This window comes from Pteropus medius, unplaced genomic scaffold (genome assembly GCF_902729225.1).
Source record: "Pteropus medius unplaced genomic scaffold, Ma_sr-lr_union100, whole genome shotgun sequence".
Classification (NCBI taxonomy): Eukaryota; Metazoa; Chordata; class Mammalia; order Chiroptera; family Pteropodidae; genus Pteropus; species Pteropus medius.
The window spans coordinates 2131904-2152757 of record NW_024348304.1 but is presented as its reverse complement, the minus strand read 5'-3'; the positions used below and the strand labels follow the sequence as shown (position 1 = coordinate 2152757).

Here is a 20854-nt window from a genome sequence, read left to right as displayed (position 1 = left end):
GAGAAAGGTGACAGGGTGCAGGAATGGAGGGCAAACCCAGGCAGAGCCCGCGGTCTCCCCAAGATGCGAAGATGAAGCTAGGAGTAGGGTGAGCCAAAGACACTAGGTGTCACAAGCAGAGTGCCAGAGATAAAACAGGAACACAAGGACAGCACTCTTGAAATCTGTAGAGGGCCTTCATCAAATATTCAGTTATCGGTGCACGCTTGTGAGAAAAAGCAAACGAGGCCAGGAAATAAAAAACAAAACAAACAAACAAACAAAGCAAGGCCGGAGACCTAAAATGAATAGAAGAAACAGTGCCTGCTCCCAACAGCCCAAGTGGAACCTCATAATTCATAGGGCACTGGGTAGCATATCAAAAAGGATCTCGCCTCAGGAGTGGGGAAAAACTAACCCAGACCCACCTAAGAACATTGAAAGGCAAGCCCCAAAAGGATCAAACTGCTTCCAAGTAACTTAACCACATCCTAGGGGAAAAAAACTCAAAAAATACTTTTATGAATATAAAAAATGGAATCCACCTCTCAACAAGGTAAAATTCAAAATATTTGGCATCTAATAAATAGTAAAGTATCAGGCAAGCAAAGTAGCAGGAAAATACAAGCCATAAGAAAAAGAAAGATCAATAAATTGAAGCTGATTCAGAAACTACACAGATGATAGGGCTGGCAGACAATGTATTCTAATATGCTCAAAAAAGACACTGAAAACATTAAACAAGGAAGAAAATATAAAAAAGAATAAAAATAAAATTCCTAGCGAAGAAAACGACAATGCTAATAATTTTTTAAATGCATTGGATGAGACTAAGCAGCAAATTAGACATTTCAGAGAGGAGGAAAAAAGCTTAGCAAGTGAGACTACCTAAAATAAAGCTAAAGGAGAAAGAAAACAAGAAAAAATGAACACAGCATCACTGAGCTTTGGGACAATCTCAAGTAGAGAAACGTACACGTGTATACTGAGTACTCAGCGAGAGAGAAAGGCAAAAAACAAACTATTTAAAGAAATAACGACCAAAATTTTTTTTCAAATTTGATTAAAACTATAAACGCATAACCAGAATCACCAATGAACCAGCACAAGAAATATGAAGAAAACTACAAGGGCATATGATAAACAAAATGCTTAAAACCAGTGATAAAGATAAATCTTAAAAGCAATCAGAGGAAAAAAGATGCATTACCTACGGGAAACAAAGAAAATGGAGACAACAGATCTCTTTTCAAAAATAATGCAAGAAAGAAGGGAGTGGAGCAAAATCATCAAAGAACTTGGTGGCATGGGGGCAGGGGGAAGGGGGGAGGATTGTCAACCTAGATTCTTTACCCGATGAAAATCTCTCTAAAACAAAAAATAAAGACCTTTCTAGACACGCAAAAAAAGAAAGAACTCGTGACCTGCACACCTGCATTACAGGAAATGTGAAAGTAAGTCCTTCAGGAAGAAGGAAAACGATACCAGCCGGAAACCGGAACCTGTACAAAAGACTAAGGAGAACCGGAAATGGAATCTCCCTTGTGTAAATGGAAAGATTTTGTTCTTATTATTTAAATCTCTTCTAAACCATACTGTTTAGAGCAAAAATGATGACAATGTACTAGGGGTTTTACAACATCCGTAAAAGTAAAACGTAGGCTAATAGCACAAGGCAAGAGGCAGGGAAACAATGAAGCTCCCTGTTTCAGGGCTCCTACACTATACATGTGATATAGCAGCACTTGAAGGCAGACTATGATAAGTTAAAAATGTCTCAAGAAAAATTAAATAGTTTGACTAAGCGGAAATGAAAATACAGCATCCCGCATCAAACCTGTGGGATGTAGCTAAAGCGATGCTTGCAGACAGCACTGACGGCTTACAGTAGAGAAGATGACAGATGTAAATCACTAACCACAGCTCCCACCTTAAGAAACTAAAGAAGAGCAAATTAAGCCTAACGTAAAGGAAGGAACTAATAAAGATTAGAGCAGAAATTTAAAAAAAATCAAAACCAAAAAAATTTTTCTAAAGCTAATTTGAAAATTTCAATAAAATTAATAGACCTCCAGCCAGATTGACTACAAAAAAAAGAGAAAAGACACAATTACCAGTATCAGAAACAAGACAGGACATCACTACTGATTCTGCAGAGTAAAAAGATAATAAGGGCAGACTATAAATGAGTTTATGTCTATAACTCAGACAATTAAGGTAAAATGGACCAATTCCTCAAAAGATACAAACTATCAAAACTCATTCAAGAAAAAAATAGATAAGCTAAATAATCCAAAAGTCACTAAAAAAATTAAAATTTACTTTAGCCTTCCAATTAATGAAAATTCCAGGCTCAGAGGTTTTCAACTGTGAAAATTTTAGGGAGAAATAATTCTAATTCTACACAATTTCTTCTAACAAATAAATGAAGAGGGAACACTTTCCAATCTACTCTATAATGCCGACATTATCCCGATACCAAAAACAAAACAAAAACATTAGATAAACATGTCAGATAAAAACACTGTAAGAAAACTATAGACCAGTATCTTTCATGAACATTATATATATATCTTTATCTCTCTCTTTCTCTCTCTCTACATATATATAGATAGAGAGAGAGAGAAATAGATATATACATAACTTTGCAACAAAACAGTAGCAAATAGAACCCATCAATATCTAAAAGGACACTGTACCACAGCAAGTGGAGTTCATTCAGGAATACAGCACTGATTCAACACTGAAAATCAATCCACGTAATTCACCATATTGATAAACAAACCATGTGATTGTTTCGAAAGAAGCAGAAAAAGAATTCAATGTCCATTCATGATTTTTAAAAAAATCTCTCAGCAAACTAACATCATAATGGTGAGGAAAGGAACCAAGTTATTAACGGTATGAAGTTTTAGGAAGTTTAGGAAGAGGAAAACGTTCTGGAGATGGATTGTGGCGATGGTCGCACAGCAATGTGAATATACTAATGCCACCAAGTTATACACTTAAAAATGGTTAAAATAATAAATTTCATTTTACGTATATTTTATCACAGTTAACAAAAATCTTTCCCCACATGTAGCTGGAGTGTCTAGAATGCTATGGTTACACACAGAAGAGCAAGGTTATCCCTACTGGAGAAAAAGAATTAATCAAAGACCCAAATGTAAGAGCTAAAATTATAAACTCTTAAAAGAAAATATAGGGTAAATCTTCAGGACCCTGGATTTGGCAATGGTTTCTGAAACGGGACACCAAAAGTACACATGACAAGACAAAAAAACAGATATGATGGACTTCATCAAAATTAAAATCTTTGTGCTTCAAAGGACACTATCAAGAAAATGAAAGCAGCAGCACACTGAATGGGAAAAAATATTGGCAAATCATATATCCGATAGCAGATATCACATATCTGATAAAGGACCTGTATCTAGAATACCTAAGAACTCTTATAACTCAATAATAAAGAAACAAATAACCCAATTAAAAATTGGCAAAGGATCTGAATAGACATTTCTGTAAAAAAGATACATACAAATAAGCAAATGTAAAGCCACTAAGGATTGTAAATCTAAACCACAATGAGGTACCATTTCACATCCACTAGCATAATCAAAAAGACAAGAGTGAGTGAAGGCGTGGAGAAAGAGAAACTCTCTATACAGGTCAGGTGGCAAGGTACAATGGTGCAGCCACTTTGGAAAACTGTCCGGTGGTTTCTCAAAAGGTTAAACATAGAGTTACTAATAGACCCAACAATTCCACTACTAGATACATAACCCCCAAAACTGAAAACAGGTATTCAAACAAAACCTTGGATGCAAATGTTCAAATGTCTGTAGCAGCTTTATTCATGACAGCCCAAAAGTAGAAGCAATCCAACTGTCAATCAACTAATGAATGAGTAAATCAAACGTGCTATATCCATACGATGGAATATTTGGCAATAAAAAGGAATGAAGTACCAATGCATGGCACAACATGGATGAATCTTAAAAATTTTATGACAAATAAAAAAAAAACAGTCACAAGAACCACATATTCTGCTTCCATTTATACGAAATGTCTAGAATAGGCAAATCTATAGAAACATAAAGGAGATAGACGGTTGCTAGGGTTGGCGGCACAGGCAGGCTGGGAGGTGCTGGGGAACGGGTAGAGGGCTTCTTTCAGCCCTGATGAAAAGGATCGAAAACTGCCCATGGCGATGGCTGCACAGCTCTGAAAATCCTAGACCACCGAACTGACCCTTTACATGAGAGATCTGTCAAAGAACTATTTCTGGGAAAAAACCACTATGAACCAAGATGCCTCACAAAATATTCATGCAGTCATTCGACACATTTTTATTTAGTTGTTACTACATGCCAAGCAGAGGGGACACAAAGGTGAACCAGACAAAAGGTCCACGAGGCACATGTACTTTGTGTACCTGTGCATTAGAGATCACGTTACAAGATCGATGGTAGCTGAGGGGCCAGAAAATGATTTTTCAGGCAGAGGAGAGGACGACACAGGCAGAAGTACGGGACGGTTCAACAAGACCGGAGCGCAATGTGAGGTGGCTCGGAGGGGCTCGCGCCAGGTCAGGGACACCAACGAGCTCAGACCTCATCCCAGAGATGATCGGCAGGCGGTTTTGCCAACGGCTTTTAAACCAGATTAGTAATTTCCGTTGGAAAAATTACAATAATGAGACAAAAGGACTAAGAGGCAAGATAAGACGAGTGAGCAATCGCTCCATCCCCGCGTAAGGGGGCTGAGGAAGCGCAGTGCCATGCAAGAACCACACTCACCCTACGACGATTTCCCTCAGAACAAGCGACAATCTGGGTTCCGGCAACGCTCAGGTTTCACGCAGTACTGATCGACCGCGCATACAGGTGTGGCATTATTCAAAAGCCTTCAACATTCCTTACAAACTCAAAAGAAGACACCCATCAGAAACTGCAAATTAAGAGTCTGCCATTTATTATTTGAGAGGAAGAGTGTTTGATTTCACCAAAGTTAACCAGGATCAGAGCTGAGAACAGATGATTCTTCCACTAACTGTTGTATCTATCTCCTCATTTCTCCTCCTATAGAAAGAAGCCTGAGAAAAGTAAGGCATAAAAAGAAAAGTGGAATGAAAGAGTTAAACTTCTAACATATTTAATAAGGTTCAAACTACAATCTTGATTTTGGCACACAGTATTTCCTGGTTAAAAGTAATCTACTTTCCCAAATGTGCTTTCCTGTTCAATTGTTATTACTTAAAACTATAAAAATGTACAAGAGAAGTTGGCAGGGAAAGCTGGGATCTTGGGAGTGATAGAAGACACTCTTCTGTCTAGACAACAAGCAGCAAAATCAAAAGAAACCAAGTTCGAAAGCCCTGCCAAGAACCAACATGGAATTAATAGAACTTCCACAGGTTGTACTATCTATTCCAAAAAAAGCAATCTGTTATTTAGGAAAGCTTCGCAGAAATTCTCAACCCTTTTGAGTCCATAAAAAATCGAGGAAATATAGAACACAGTACTGTTTTTAAAATACAGAAACTCAAATTCCTTCTAATTATCCTGAGGGTGCATGAAGAATGAACTGTAATTATGAACAATTAAACTATTTAACTCAAATCTCTGCACAAGAAAAGTAATGCTGATGAGCTCATCCTATGAAATTCAACTGGTTTGTCACATTCTGACGTTCTAGTCTCATCTCGAAAGGTACCAAAAGAAAGTACATCAGTAAATTTTCAGTATATGATCAGTGAAACAGACAGTCTTTTGATTATTCATGTAATGAAGAAGTTTGCTGCTTTCTAAAATGGGAGTAAACGAGGAATGTTTGTTTAACTAACGACATCTGGTGCACAGGCAATGTGACTCCCTGGAAGTTTAAGGCTGAACCCAAGTTTACAAAGGGGTTTGGGGCCATACAGTCCAGAGGCGCTGGGTACAGTTTGCGTGACGAAAGTAGGTTCATGGGAAGGTAGAGTCCTATCTTTTTATTGGCTTTTAGCTTATTCTGAACCAAATGTCCAAATCCTAAAAACTGTAATCCGAAGACAATATAAAAAGTATAAAGATGGATTATTCGCAAATAATAAGACACCATCTAAAATTAAATAAAATGGAATATGGAAAGCCTGGGTTTAAGATGCATAAATGAATTAAACTTGATGGCAATCAATTTTTGAGTATTTGGTTAAGAATGCCATTTATCAGTGATAATTACTATAGTGTATAATATAAAATGACCTATTGCAAAGATAACATATAAAGACATATTAAAAGCACTGTATTTTTCTTTGTTTACCTTAATAAAATGACTACCTTGAATTGTACATTAAGGAAACAACATGTTTCTGCAGAAAATATGAAGGACAATTCTATACCCTTCCACAGCAGATAGCTTAGCACCATTATAGACACTTAATTCCAAAAATGTTAAATTCACTGAACAAATAGTAAGGGTTAAAATTCACTAAAGAAATCAGCTGCTTTAGAAAATCTGAAAAATCTGAAAAATGTTATATGTGGGTAACAACTATGTTGTACTTTGGTAAAGAAAGATAACATACACTTTTTAGATATATCTGAAACGTTATGTACTCATTCCTTCAAATATTGACTGAACATCTCTAAGTGCTAGTCTCATACTAAGTACTAAGGATAAAAATAAGAACTTCTGCTCTCGTGAAATTTAAAAATCCATTTAAAAACCATCCAGCTACATCCTTTACCTAAAAATTTAACATTTTTATAGAAAAGAGAAGATATATAATTGATAGTTATTTTTCACTTTATTTTTTAAAATCTCCATTCACTAAGATTATCCAGTATTATTCTCCATTTTAAAGATCTTTTGAATCAAGAAAATAAACTGTAGTGGAAAGTAGAAAAAGACTAAAGCGAAAATAAAATAAGATTTTGCTTAAGTTCTTTGTAATTTTAAATTTTTATCACATGATTATAAATTAGAATAATATTTTTTTTAAAAAAAAAACCACGATATTTGCCACAAGCTTTAAAAATCACATATTTTTATCTGGTAAGTCCACTCATAGGAAGATAAATGCAAAGATTTGGACACAAATGTGTTTATCATCATTTTAGAGAAAAACAGAAATAACGAAAATATTTGAGAATGGAAGGATAAAACGATTACAGTTTATCCACATAACAGTCTATTGTGCGGTTATTAAAAAGATGTTAGCCAATAAATTTTAAAGTAAAATCTTTACCACATAATTTTAAGTGGAAAAGGCAGAATCTAAAACTATACCCTAAGATTAACTATATTAAAGTATCTACAGCCACAGGAAAAAAAAAAACTATAAAAATCTTAAAATCCATTTGATATTTTAAATATTAACATTTGTAATCTCTGGGTGAAACATTGAAATTTCACAATGCATATTAGCACATTCAAAGAGTCTAAGGATTCCTGCGGTAAAGAAATACATTTGACTTTAATCACTAATTAATGGTAAAATACATCTGACTTTTAATATACCGAGTGGTATAATCACCATTTCAGAACATCCAAAAAAGGGAAACATTAATTTAAGTAAGTGGCTAATACTTACAGTCTCCTGAAATTAATAATGTATTATATTATAATTGGCAACACTCCCACCTTAAGACATTTCTTTCAAACTTAAATATAACTAGGCAAGTGTGAGTTCAAGGTTTTAATTTCACACTAAAATCTTTTCTCGAAAGATGTTGAATGCTCAATTTACTATTAAAAAAACGTTCACAATTAACTAGCTCCTTGAAACAGGTTTTCTATAGCAAAATAAGTATTAAATTTTTGCAGAAATAATTTGGAGATGTTTTTGTAGATGTGGTAGCCAGGAATCAGAAGAGTGAAGTTTAGGAACCCAATTATAGAAATGTTGACTTCTCAGGAGATTTTTTACAATCTGAAGTGAGCATAAAAAGCAATATAAGAAAGTACTCTGACCAGGGCTAATCACTCCGGAGCTCAAGTAACATCAGAGGACACCGTGGCCTGCGGCCAAATACTGAAGTGCCAAGTGGAAAATGGCGCAAGTCCATGGGCTGTAAATACTATATCAAAAGAAAATACAGAAAAAAAATCTTTCATTATAGCAATTAAAAATGTGGTTGTAGTACTGGTTCCTGTGATGAATAAATCAGTTCAGCAATTCCAAGAGTTGACAGCCACTGTTTAAACACATTCTCCACTGGCAGTAACTTCAAGTTTAAAACCTTACTGTATGTTTCCCTAGTTCCTAAACTTTTTAAATATTAAAGAGTTTTTGGATGGTGTAGTTGGTTTATAACTCTATCACCTGAAATTTTCACATGTGGAATGTGCTGGCTAGGCATCTACCTGACAATGCAACAGCAGCCAATAAAGTACAGATAAATACTGCAAATAAACGAAGTCATAACAATGGGCCCAAACTTTAGACCATAAATTCCAAAGAAATGAAAAATTTCTACTAACCCAACATCAATCATTCATTATTCCATAACTTCATCTGTCAATTGTTTCTTACTAAATTAGCATGTTTTGCTATAGAGCTTCTGAAAAACCCTGAAGGTAGGCCATAAGTTCAGCAGTGAATTTGAAAGTGTTTCAAAAAGAATTCAAAACCACATCAAGTAGCCTCAACTAGCAGCTAGCTAGTCCTTGGGGATGTTCCTGTCTCTAGGGCGCTGTTGTCATGCCTAAATTTACAAAACAACTGTGTTCTATAAGAAGTTAACCAGTGTTTCCATCACTTAGCTTTTGCTAACTACCCCAAAATTTAGTGGCTCAAAACAACAAACATTTATTATTTCTGACAATTCTGAGGGTTTACTGGGTGGTTCTTCCTGTCCTGGCAAACTTTGACTAGTGGCTCATCTGACAACTGGCAGGACGGCGGGACTGAGGGAAGCTCGGGTAGGAGGGCTCATCTCTGCTCCATACGGTCTCTCATCCTCCAGGAAGCTGGTATAGATTGCTTAACATGGCTAATGAAGGGTTTTGAAGAGCAGCGAGAAGGCAAGCCCCAGTGCTCTCAAGACTGCTTGCATCCTGACTGTAAATATCCTAAAGGGCAAAGCAACTTACAAGGTCAAGTACAGATTCAAAGAGTAGAAAACTTGATTCCATCTCTCTTATGGTAGGAGCTACAAAGATGCAATGCAAAAGGGCAAACACACAGTGACGAGAAGAATGTGTGGTCATTTTTTTTGCAATCTACCACACTGCAAACTGCAGAAGGTCTCTGCTCCACATGGTCGTCAACCAAATAAGTTTCCAAAACAACTTTCTTTTGACCCTTCATGATATATATCAGCATATTAAAAGACCCGAGAAGTCCTATAGCCAAGAAATGGTTGATTTTATCTAAACCATCATTTTCCGAACATATTTGACCAGAAAACACATTTTTCAAGGAAAAGTCACTTTTATTTAATTATTTTTGGGGGGGACATTAAAATTTATCCAAGTGTTATTTATTTTTTTATTAGTCTATTCCCTTGATTTTTTGAGTCCTCGTTTTGGGGGGTTTTTTTTTTTAGCTTATAACAATTAAAAGACATTCGTTAATGACCAAGAGAACTGAGTACTGACAGGTCTACACACAATGAAGCAAAGCGTTCAAAACTATGCCTGACTCTAACAAGGCTCTAAGTTTTCAAATTCCTGTAAAGTTAGAGATTTTATAAGAGTGTCTCAGAATCACCCAGGCCACCTCAAACGAGAAAATGAAAAGGGGCAACATTATAAAGGCAAAGAGAAACAACAGTCACAAAACCCCACCCTTCCGACAGCTCTCCTAAAACGGACAGAGGGACCTGTGAACTTCCCCGAAGCTACGGAGACACAGACGCTCCCTTACGGTCAAGCGAGCTTCTCAGCCCACCTCTGCCTCGATATGGCACAGGACATGTCACGATGCTTTGTTTCCACGTGCACTTTCTAGAAACATTAATACATTCAAAGAAAACTATAAGGCCATTTTTTCCCCCAAAAGTTAGGATCACTGGGACATGGGGGACATAAGAGATGACCCACGCATAAAAGGCGGCTACTGTTGCCCTTGCAGCGATCTGACTGGGGACTCCGCAAGGACTGTCGATGATGAAGGACATGCGAAAGAACCCAGGAAACGTCACACATCATTCGTGAGAGGGTATTTTGATTCTAAAATTAGCCTAGTTGACATTTTCTCATAAAACTAAACATGCAATTAGTACACTAGAGAGCAACTGCACTCAGGCATTTATTCTAAAGAAACGAAAATTTATATTTGCACAAAACCCGCACGAGAATGTTCATAGTGGCCCAAAGTAAAAAGAGCCTAGATGACCTTCACAGGTGAACGGTCAAACTACGGTACATACAGACCACGGAACAGACGCAATAGAAGGGAACGAACTACTGACACACAAAACGAGTTGGATTAATCTCCAGGGAATTACGCTAAGTGAAAAAACTACTCTCAAACAGCTGCATACTGTGTAATTCTGAACAGACAGAATTCTAGAAATGAGCGCAGGAACAAGGTAGCTGCGGTTGCAAAGGGGCAACGCGAGGGACCATGGCGGTGATGGAACTATTTGGCACCTCGATTCTGGCGATGGACACACAACCTTTACATGTAATGAAACCAAGCGCACAGGACTGAATGCACACACACAAACAGGCAGCACTGGGGAAATCTGAACGGGATGCTGATGACATCAGTCCAGTAGCCCGCGGTGACATTGCACCGTAGTTCTGCAAGATGTTACCCTGGAGGAAATTGGGCACAGCACACGCAGGCTCTCCTTGCAGTATTTCTTACAACTGCACCGAATCTACAATTATCTCCAAAAATTTTTCAATTGAAAAAATATTTTGAAGTTCAGCCTAGGAAGGTAGTTCCCCTGGAGTGTCAGCTCCCTTCAATGTCTAATTCCAACACTGTGGACAGAACGAGGAGACGAATGACTTACATTTGGGACATCGACTGCAACCTCCCTCATGGCACTGGGCCTGATGTCACTCATCCCCTGCAAGAAATCATTCAGGGTGATCTTCACCAAGCCCGCCACCTTGCTGTCAGGGAGGTTGGGCTGTTTCTTCAGGACTCTCCGCAAGGCATAGAGACCTGCAGAGAGAGACAGAACACAGGATTTACCGTCTACCCCATAATGACAGACAGAACCAATAAAAATAAAAAACCTCGAACCTCATGCGTATCATAGCATCTAAAATGGGTTGTGCCTGTGTGTGTATTTGGGGCGGGAGGGTGGGGAGGAACACGGAAGAATGTTGGGGATGAAGGCGAAACTCCAATGCTTACTTTGGGCAGTGAAAATTTAACAAACTGATATGAAATAAGAAGAGACAGATATTTTACAAATGTGAAATATAACTCATAAATAACATTCACATAAAAGACCATAAAGGTTCATCAAAATATTCTGCGGATTTTTTTTTAAAGAGTAAAATTTTTAAATAATCGCCTTTTGCCACTGTTCTTCTAGTTAATATATTCAAATCAGAGCTACAAGTTTTTTAAGGTATCGGCAGAACATCTTAAAGTAAATACTGAGTTGGTCGTTTGGAAATGTGGTTTTAGAATTCAAGACAGGATCAGACTGCAGCGTTAGGTGCCTACACCCGAGGCCTGATACTGCAGGAGCTGGAGACCGACAAAGGGAGACAGCTGAAGGCTCGATCTTAGGCAAGGCCATCATTTGAAGAGCTACGAAGAAATGGTGGTTGAAAAGAGAATGAAAAGGAGGAGATGAGAGTAGAATGAGAATAGTAAAATTCTGCAAGAGCCAAAAAGATGGTCACCAAATCAAACCGAGAAAGAGCCAAAATAACTTAAATAGATCATGCTGACGTGCAAGTAAAAGATGCTAAGAAGTTCTTTGTTTTTGCTACCTGCTGGGGGTTTAAACACTGACAGCACTGACTGCCCCATCCCTCTCCCCCAATGGCTAAGCTGCCATATTTCAAGCCCTGCGATCTGTGGCAAAGACCTCCAGTCTGGAGGGCAGCACAGTCCATACCTGCTCTTTGCCTTAGGATCTTTTTAGTGAGGTACTGTATTTGTATTCCAGGGCATGATGAACTTCCACTTTGAAGAGCTGAGTCTGAGAGACCTCTTAGAAACGGAGTCTGAATATCTGAACTTGCCTGGGGACAGCTGCCAGCTCCATCATTTTTAAATGTCTTTTGTCTAAGATGCTACACCTCAGTGAATTTCTACTAAATTAAAATGATATCATAATAGTCATTTTACTCGCTTTCGTTTATTTGAACTTGGATGGAGAAACAAGCATTGATGCAAGGAAGGCAGACACAAACTCTCTACGACAGAGGGTTGGGGATCCTTGACTACTTAAAACAAAAAACGGTGACGAGTACAAAGACACTCAGAAAACAAACCCACAGAACTCCTTCCCAGGAAACCATCAGTGTGAGTTCTCACGTGCATGGACGTCTCGAAGACAGTAGGCTAACTGGAAAAAAAGCTACGGAAGAGGAAACTGAGGAGATAGATAAAAATATCACTATTTTCTAAGGAAAACTTCTTACATCACCTTCTGCTACCTAAAATTTATGTCACTAATTCAGGGCTATCTTAAAAAATACCCATTTGGTGTTTCTGCCTTCCAAAATGTCAAAAGACAAATTCTTCACTTCTCTCTCACAATTCTGCTTGTCTTTCGAGCAGGAGCACTAACTGTCCGTGTTCCAGAGTATCTTTTCAAGGATGTTTGTATACGGGAAGAGAGTCTCTCAGCAAAACAAAGGGCAGACATGCTTCCTGCCCACTACAAAAGATTCAGGCTCTCTTGGTTCAAGGTTCTCCTGCTGCTCTGGCTATTTCCGCTGCTCTAAGTAATATTCTGTCCTTTGATTCTGACCCAGGAATACTGTGTCTTCTGCAAGCACTTGTGAAACCTGTAAAATCTCAGGCCCTTCACAGCTCTTGTCACAAAAATAAAGTTTTTTTAAATTAAATCGTTTCGTTGCCCAATATACTTTCTAGTTAAATGGTTCAGTAGCATAGAAAACTATATAGAAGTTCAGTAGTAAGGTGCTGTATTGTACTAAATAGCACCTTGGTGATCTAAAAAATTTAGGCAGTTTCTAAAAAATATCTTATGTAAATGGAGGTAATCAAAGACTAGAGATTCCTACTCTTCTTCATGTCCCCAATAGCTATCTGGCAATATCTGCCAGTATTTCTAATTTAGACCAGATACCTCACTCTTACCAGTGGTGAGATACTAAGAACTGAAATAAGGGAAGTGGTCTAGTTTTCCGGCCACATTTATGTCACGTAAGCATAAAGGCTGACGAGAAAGGTGAGCAATTATTTTCATTTGAGGAAGGGGTTTGGAAAGGGCAGGCAATATATGGTTTTAAAAAGCATATACAGTATTACCATGTGTGTATTTATAAAACAACGAAACTTCTGTTTCCAAATACAAACTGCAGAACTTAAAGCTGGGGAAAAAAAACTCCACATCTATGAGGATGGCGAGAAAATAGTGGCAGTTCCCAGAAAAGACAAAAGCATAAAGGCAAAAGAATAAAGAAGCCTTGAATTTTCAAAAATAAAGCAAGAGCGAGTACAAAGATTGATCCTGTGATGAACACAGCATAACTTAACATAGCCAAATGATAGGAAAACATACATATTTATATGAAATATATTAAATGTACCATGAAAATTTGTAGGATGCTGCTAAAGCTATATTTAAAAGGACAGTGACAGGTACAATGCACATATTAGGACAGAAAAAAGGCTGAAAGTGCTCACCTGACAATATGAAGAACCAAAAAATTGTTTAAAAATCCAGTAGGAGGGAAATAATAAAAATGAGAACAGAAATCATAGAAATAAACAACAAATGTACAATTTGAAAAAAATCAATAAAGCCAAAGGTTTTAAAGGTTTTAAAGGTTTTAAAAGGCTAATAAAACAAGAAAATCTCCAGCAAGACAAATCAGAGAAACGTGAGGAAAGTCATACATTAACAGTATCAGGAACAAAAAAGATATTTTAGATCCGACTAACACTGAAAAGATAAGAGCATATTAAAAATAAGCTTATATCAAATAATTTGAAATTGTAGATGAAATGAACAAATCTCTAGGGGGAAAAAAGCTTACTAAAACTCATATGCAAACAAAAAAAGTAGATAATTGACTATTCCAATAGTTATTAAATAAACGAATTCTGTAATTAAAACCTTTCTCACACAGAACATTCCAAATGCAGATGGCTTTATTAGTACATGTTACAAGGGATGAATATAGCATTAAGCTTACAAAAGTTCTTCCAGAGGAAAAAGCCACAGTAATTCTCAATTTGATTCAAAGGCCAGCATAACCCTGTTTCTCAAATCTTAAAAGGTCATTTCAAGAAAAGAAAATTATAGGCTAATCTCTCATGAACATAGGTGCAAATGTTCTAAACAAAACATCAGCAAAAACGTCAATATATAAAAGATTATACATCATTACAAGATGACTATATTCCAGAAATAAAAGGTTGGTTTAACATTTAAAAATTATCTGACATGATTCTCCACATTAACAGAATGTAGAAGAAAAACATTATGAATATCAACAGACACAGAAAAGGAATGTCGTGAAAATCAATAGTTAATTATAAAAAACCAGGAATAGATGGCCATTTCTTTAACAAATTAGCTATAAAAAAAATCAAGAGCAAATACAATTCTTAATAGCAAAATATTAGAATCCTTCTCCTTAGGCTCAAGAATGAGATAGGGAAAACTACTGTTATCACTTCTATTAAATACTATGTGAGAGATCCCCACCATGCAATGAGGCGAGAAAAAGAAATAGTATAGATTAAAAAGAATGAAATAAAATTGTCATTATTCATAGACTGTATACACAGAAAAACTATAATAGGACCACATACATAGAAAACGCAAGAGAATCTACATAAACACCATTAAAATTAATGAGTGAATTTAGCAAGGTAAAGTCAATACACAAAATTTTACTTGTTCTAGATACCAGCAAAAAAATTATAGTGAAATTTTAAAAGATGCTCTTTATAACTGCATTCAAAAAGAACTAAATACCTAAGAATAAATCTAATGAACGTTATAAGACGTCTTCACATAAAACTATACAAATTTGAGAGAAATTAAAGACCTAAAATAAATGAAGGGATCCACCACTGTTCGTGGGTTGCAAGATGTTAACTTTCTAATTCTCCCCAAATTGAACAAGAGATTTAATAATCTGAATCAAAATCCAGTTTGGGGGGTGGGGGATTTGAGCTGAACAAGCTGATTTTTAAAGTTCTAAGCAAATGCGAAAGGTCAAGACAGGCAAGACAAGAACAAAAAGATCAATGAAACAACAGAGAATTCAGAACAAACCCAAACTCTTAATTTATGACAAGGTAACATTGCAGAGTAAGGAAAAAAGAATTGTCATTTCATTAACTGGAGTTGATACAACTGAGTAACTACATGGAAAAATAGCGAATCGATTAAAGACAGTAATGTGAAAGGCAAGGCAATAAAGCATCTTTGCGACGAAAGGAGGTAGTTTAAGAGAAAATATTCATGCCAGTGGAACTGATGATAGATTTCTTAAACTGGATACAAAAATTACTGGCCACAAAAGACTGACAAACTGGATTCGTTATACTCATCCATCTTAACATAAATAGGTATAGTTACAAACTTCTGTTCCTCAAAGACACTATGATGAGAGTAAAAATGCATAACACAGAGCAGGAAAAGATATTTTAAAAAACATACATATATATCCAACAAAGGTCTCATAACCAAAGTATATTAAGAACTCCTACAAGTCAATTATTTTTCTTAAAAAAGTAACATAATAGAAAAATTTAATACGTATTTGCATAAACATATCAAAAAGGAGTATATCTAAATGGTTAACACATATATGAAAAGGTACTCAACTCTGTCATCAGAGAAATAAAACCACAATGAAATACTCTTTTAAAAAAAAACCCAATGTTAGAAAGGATGAGAAGAAACTGGCATATTCACGTAGACTAGTGAAGAGTAAATTGATACAATCACCGCAGAAAACTTTTGGCAGTGTTTGCTAACAAGAACCCACACTTATCCTGTAACCCAACAATCCCACTCCTAGACACAAACACTGGGCGCCGGAAGCTACGTGCTAGAATATTCCCAGTACCGTCGCTCATGGTCACACGATGGGACGCGGCAGGAATTGTGAACTGCTACCCAGGATGAAATGATGAGGCTCTCTGACCACGACATGCGTGAAAGACGACACAAACGGGGAAACCTCCCCTACGGGCTCAGAAGCCAGAAGGGAGACGACCGTTTGGGCTGAGGTGGGGGCAGCGGCTGGGAGAGGACCCGAGGGAGGTCCCAGGACGCGAGCGCTGCTGTGTGTTGATCGGAGTGATCGTTTCACATGAGCGGATTCGCTTTGAAAAATTCATGGCTCCCAGAGTTTATATACTTCTCTGCACATATGTAATACTTCCAACAGAAGTTTCTTAAAAAATAGAATATGTAAAAAGTGAGGTAAAAGGAAAAAAAAAAACTATAAACGAAGCCACAACACAGAAGCTGTTTTAAATAAATAACACTGAGAGCTGGTAGTTTCACAACTTAAAATTTAAAATATTTTCTCACCTCAAATCTAAGTGTTCAAATATATCGACGAGGTTTACTCCTTAATATTTTATTGCTAAAGCATGAATGTATTAATTTTTATTTAGAGCACTTCATTATTCGAGTAATTAACACGATGATGATGTCGGAAAAGAAAATGTTCCATGACTTCCCTATACAGAAGCCTTAATCGGTCTTGGGAATCATTGCAGGACATGTTTACTAAGCTGACTTGTGTGTGAAACACTGCTATGCGAAATATGGACTGTGTGTACGATGTACAGTCCTCAAAAAGGGTTTTCATTTGCCAGAATATGTTTATACAAACGGATATGTCTGGTACGGAAGCGGGGTTAGGAGAAAATAACAGGACTTGAGAGATAAGAGCATCCATGTTACTTAATCTGAAAGTATTTTTTAAAGAACAGTTTTAAGAGAATCACTATTCTGCACCTGTATTACTTACTGATCTATTCAGTTACAATTCATATTATAGCAAAACGATTATTAAAATATCATGAAGCCACTAAGATACCTTCATTGACCGTAAGTTACTCTTCTTCAACATCAATTCATTTATTCATACATTCAAAATATTCAGAGAACCTCCTAGACATAATTTATTCAACACATGTACTGAGCCCTTACATGCCATGGTACACAGGAGCAAGAAGGCAGATAAACCTCTAACAGGGCTAACGGTCTAATAGAGAAGACACAAAATAATCAGTATTATAAACTGTGCCAAGTATTATGACATGGGAAGAACCAAGTGGCACAGAAACACAACAGGGACATCTAAGCCAGTCTAGTGAGATTAGTGACAGTCGAGAGTTAAGCCAACTCTCGCAGAAATTACTTAGTATACTCCCTTATTTCAAAAATTTGAGATACTAAAACGTGTCCAAGTGCAGTGGTTAGACCTGAAAAATGAGGTGATGTTACACTGAGGACATGAGCATCACGGCCAGACGGGTGGCAGAGTATTCCGGGCAGAGGGACGAGAACGAGCCCAACACTTAGAGACTGTGAGGCCCTGCAGGACGAGGAAAGGCAAAGTCCCTGTCCTTAAAGAGTTCACTCTTAGAAAGACAAAAGGACATGTTTAAACAAACCTCAGTCCGCCTCTATTGATTGGCTTCTGGATGTGTGAGGATATAATGAATGGCGGCCGTCAGAAAGAAACAAACGGCCACATGGAAGTTACAGACTGGCAAAGCTGACGGCCATAGGCCTTCGGATTCTTTCCCAGTTTGAGGTTCCACGATTCTAGACTCAATACCGAGGTGCTGTATTTTAAACAAATGCTATTCTTAAAAATAACATAGAAGCTGGAACACAGAATTTATGAATAAATGTTAAACGAATATCAGAGCTTGTAAAAATTAAAGATCCCTGGAGCCCTCGTCACATTAATGCGACCAGTCCTCCATGGTCCTAGATCTGCCACGAGCTCAGGTGTCACTTTACATAAAACTGCCTCTTTGGCTATCAGTTATCTCATTTATTAAATGGAAAGATTAAAATCTATTTTCTCTAAATTATTTTTCAGTTTTAAAATCCTGCGATGCTAAGCTTCAATTACTAGATGTCAACCATCCCTCACGAGGACACTGTAGAATCTATGCACAGCAATTTTTCAAAATACATATATTTTTATAAACCAGAAGTAAACAATTAACCAGAAGAGCGAAAAGACACATGCACAACATCAAGGAACACAGCTTAGGGCACGCAATCTACAACGTTTTGCTTTCCTTACAGAGTTTAATTTTTAAAATGCAAACAAAAACAGAAGCAATACTTCTTGATCTTAAGAAACAACTTGGAAACAAAAAACAGGTGTAGCTAATTAAAAAACAAATTCTGTCATTTTGTTTTCATTATTTTATTTTCCAATGCTCTCAAAGGTTGAGAATAGAAAACAAGACAAAACGAAGAGAAGGCAAAATGCCTCAGGCCAGACTGATGCCAACACATTCCTTCTAGTGTGTGACAAGTCCCCACTCAAACCCCACATCACTCTCCAGAGAGAATCACTTCCGGACAAGAGCAATTACTCTAAATTCATGCTCTTCAAAACCGTCTGCTCCAGATTCAGTCAACAATCATCATCCTGTCCCATGCATATGGAATCCTACCATTTTACACTCAATGCTTGCTAAATTCTGACGTTATTTTTGAAACTTTATTAGAAATTAACAACAAACTTTAACTGTTCCCAGGAATAATGCTTTTTAGAATTACTACCTACCCTACAGACAATTACGTGAAGAAGTAACAGGAAACGTTAGCATCTGGATCTCAGATTTGGATTGTAAAAGTCAAGAGTAAAATATCCTCATAATATACTCAGACACATGAAGACTGAAAGCAAGTATAACAAAATGGAAGTCTCTCTTTTAAAAGTTCTGAAATTTCTTCAAAACATCGGAACTCCAGGAATTCTGTTATAGCTGGAGTCTTGGCTCTCCCTTGCCTCAGCATCATCACAAAGAGGTAAGTATCACTCGATCCGTCACTGGGAGCGTTCCATTTCTCACTGCTCCTTAACAGGGAAGAAATCAAACGGCACACCTCAGAGAGGGCACAGCCTCTGCTTTATTCACATCACAGTGGCTGGTGAAACCTAAAGAGATCACAGGAGCCAGGTCTATTCTGAACCCCTATCACTTTAAAAAGTAATGGCTCGCTGGAAGGCACCCTGGTCTCACGACCTGAATCTTGAGCCAAGATGTCACAAATACCTTGAGCCTGGATGGATCTGTGGTCTGTCCTCGTCGTGAATAAGGAAACGCACTATGATTTCTGAGGGTCTCTGGCTCTGAACCATCGAGACGAATTCACTTTACCGTCTGAAGTTTCGACAAACTTTCCTAAAAATAGAGCTTTTAGCTTCAAATTGTGAATATCAAATTAAAATGCTGAGTTAAAAAAGTTGTGGATTAGAGCATAATTCTGACGCCAAAAGAGGCTGAAGATCTGCAGCCTGGTGAACTAAAGCAAGGCCCAAGTATGAGAGGGGCCAGGAAAACGGCGAAGGACACGTCTGCCTGGCTCTGACCAACCTTAAGTTGGGGGAGGGTGGGCCAACTGTATTTACCCCTTTAACAGAAGGTACTAAATCTCTAATAACACACCGTTAAAACTGAGAAAGTAATCGCAAATCCCCGTTTCCACAACTTGCAATCACCCCTAGTTTGCTGCAGTCCCCAGCCAGCGGCAGGACTGCTCTGGAACTCCCCGCTCTGGCCCTGTGACCGCCCAGGTACGAACGAAGCACTGGACGCCTCTGCGGTCTCTAGGGCGGTCGCTCCAGGCTCCACTATTTATTCCCTGAGTGCTCTTGGGAAAGTTCCTTAACCTCTCTGACCTAAGTTTCAAAATCTATAGAACGAAGACAACCACTTAAGAGGCTGTAAATGTGCATTAACGCATGTAAGCGCTTCAAATAGGGGCTGATACAATGCCACGTTACTCCTGATTACCTCCTCCCCAAAACCTCCCCTCATCTCATTTGCATCTCTACTTTCTGTGGGTTCTCTTCCGGTCCCTCCAGCCACCCCTCAGTCTCCGGTGCCAGCTCTTTGCTATTAGCCCAGCCTTTGCCCCCTCCCTCCTTATGAGCATTCGAAACCTCCCGGATCACTCCCAAACTCCCAGCACGCCACCTGGGACCTGCGCTACCTGGGACCTGCGGCAGGTGCCTGCGCACCTGGGCTCTCGGAGGGGAGGGCCCAGTCTGCGCAGTGCCCGGCTCCATAACTGAACTCTACTCACTCTGCGTGATTTCACTCATTTCAGCGGCTTCAGTCACCATCTAACTGCTGACAACTGCCACGCCCTTTCCTCTCGCTAACCAAGACGCTCTCCTCCAAACCCGCAATTCCAAGGCCTGCAGCTCAGACAATGCGAAGAATAAAGAGGGGTGGGAGGTGGGGTAGTGGCAGGAAGAAGAGATCACAACAGTCAGAGAGAGCAATGAAAACAGTTCAAAACTTGAAAAAAAAATTTAAAAGCGCAAATTTTGAATAAATTTTTAAGATAGAACCGACAGGATTTGATAAAGCAAAACTAAAGAAAGAAGGAATCAAGAATAACCCTTAGAAGTGACTTTTATTTAGATAGACTGATTTTATTTTTTGATTGTTTTAATTAGATAGAACACCTTTCCTTAAGTTTTATACTTTTATAGTCTTGGAATGACAACTCAAAAAATTTTCCACTAGCGATGTACATGG

At 37.8% G+C, this 20854-nt stretch overlaps 1 protein-coding gene across 1 annotated transcript in view; it reads right to left on the bottom strand.

Moving 5' to 3' along the window:
* The window catches only part of AFG2A (AAA ATPase AFG2A), a 232585-nt gene that overhangs the window by 162834 nt on the left and 48897 nt on the right, over positions 1-20854 (bottom strand). The window contains exon 11 of the mRNA XM_039879553.1: positions 10932-11086. Within this exon, the coding sequence (XP_039735487.1) occupies positions 10932-11086 (155 nt within the window). The remainder of the gene's footprint in view (positions 1-10931; positions 11087-20854) is intronic.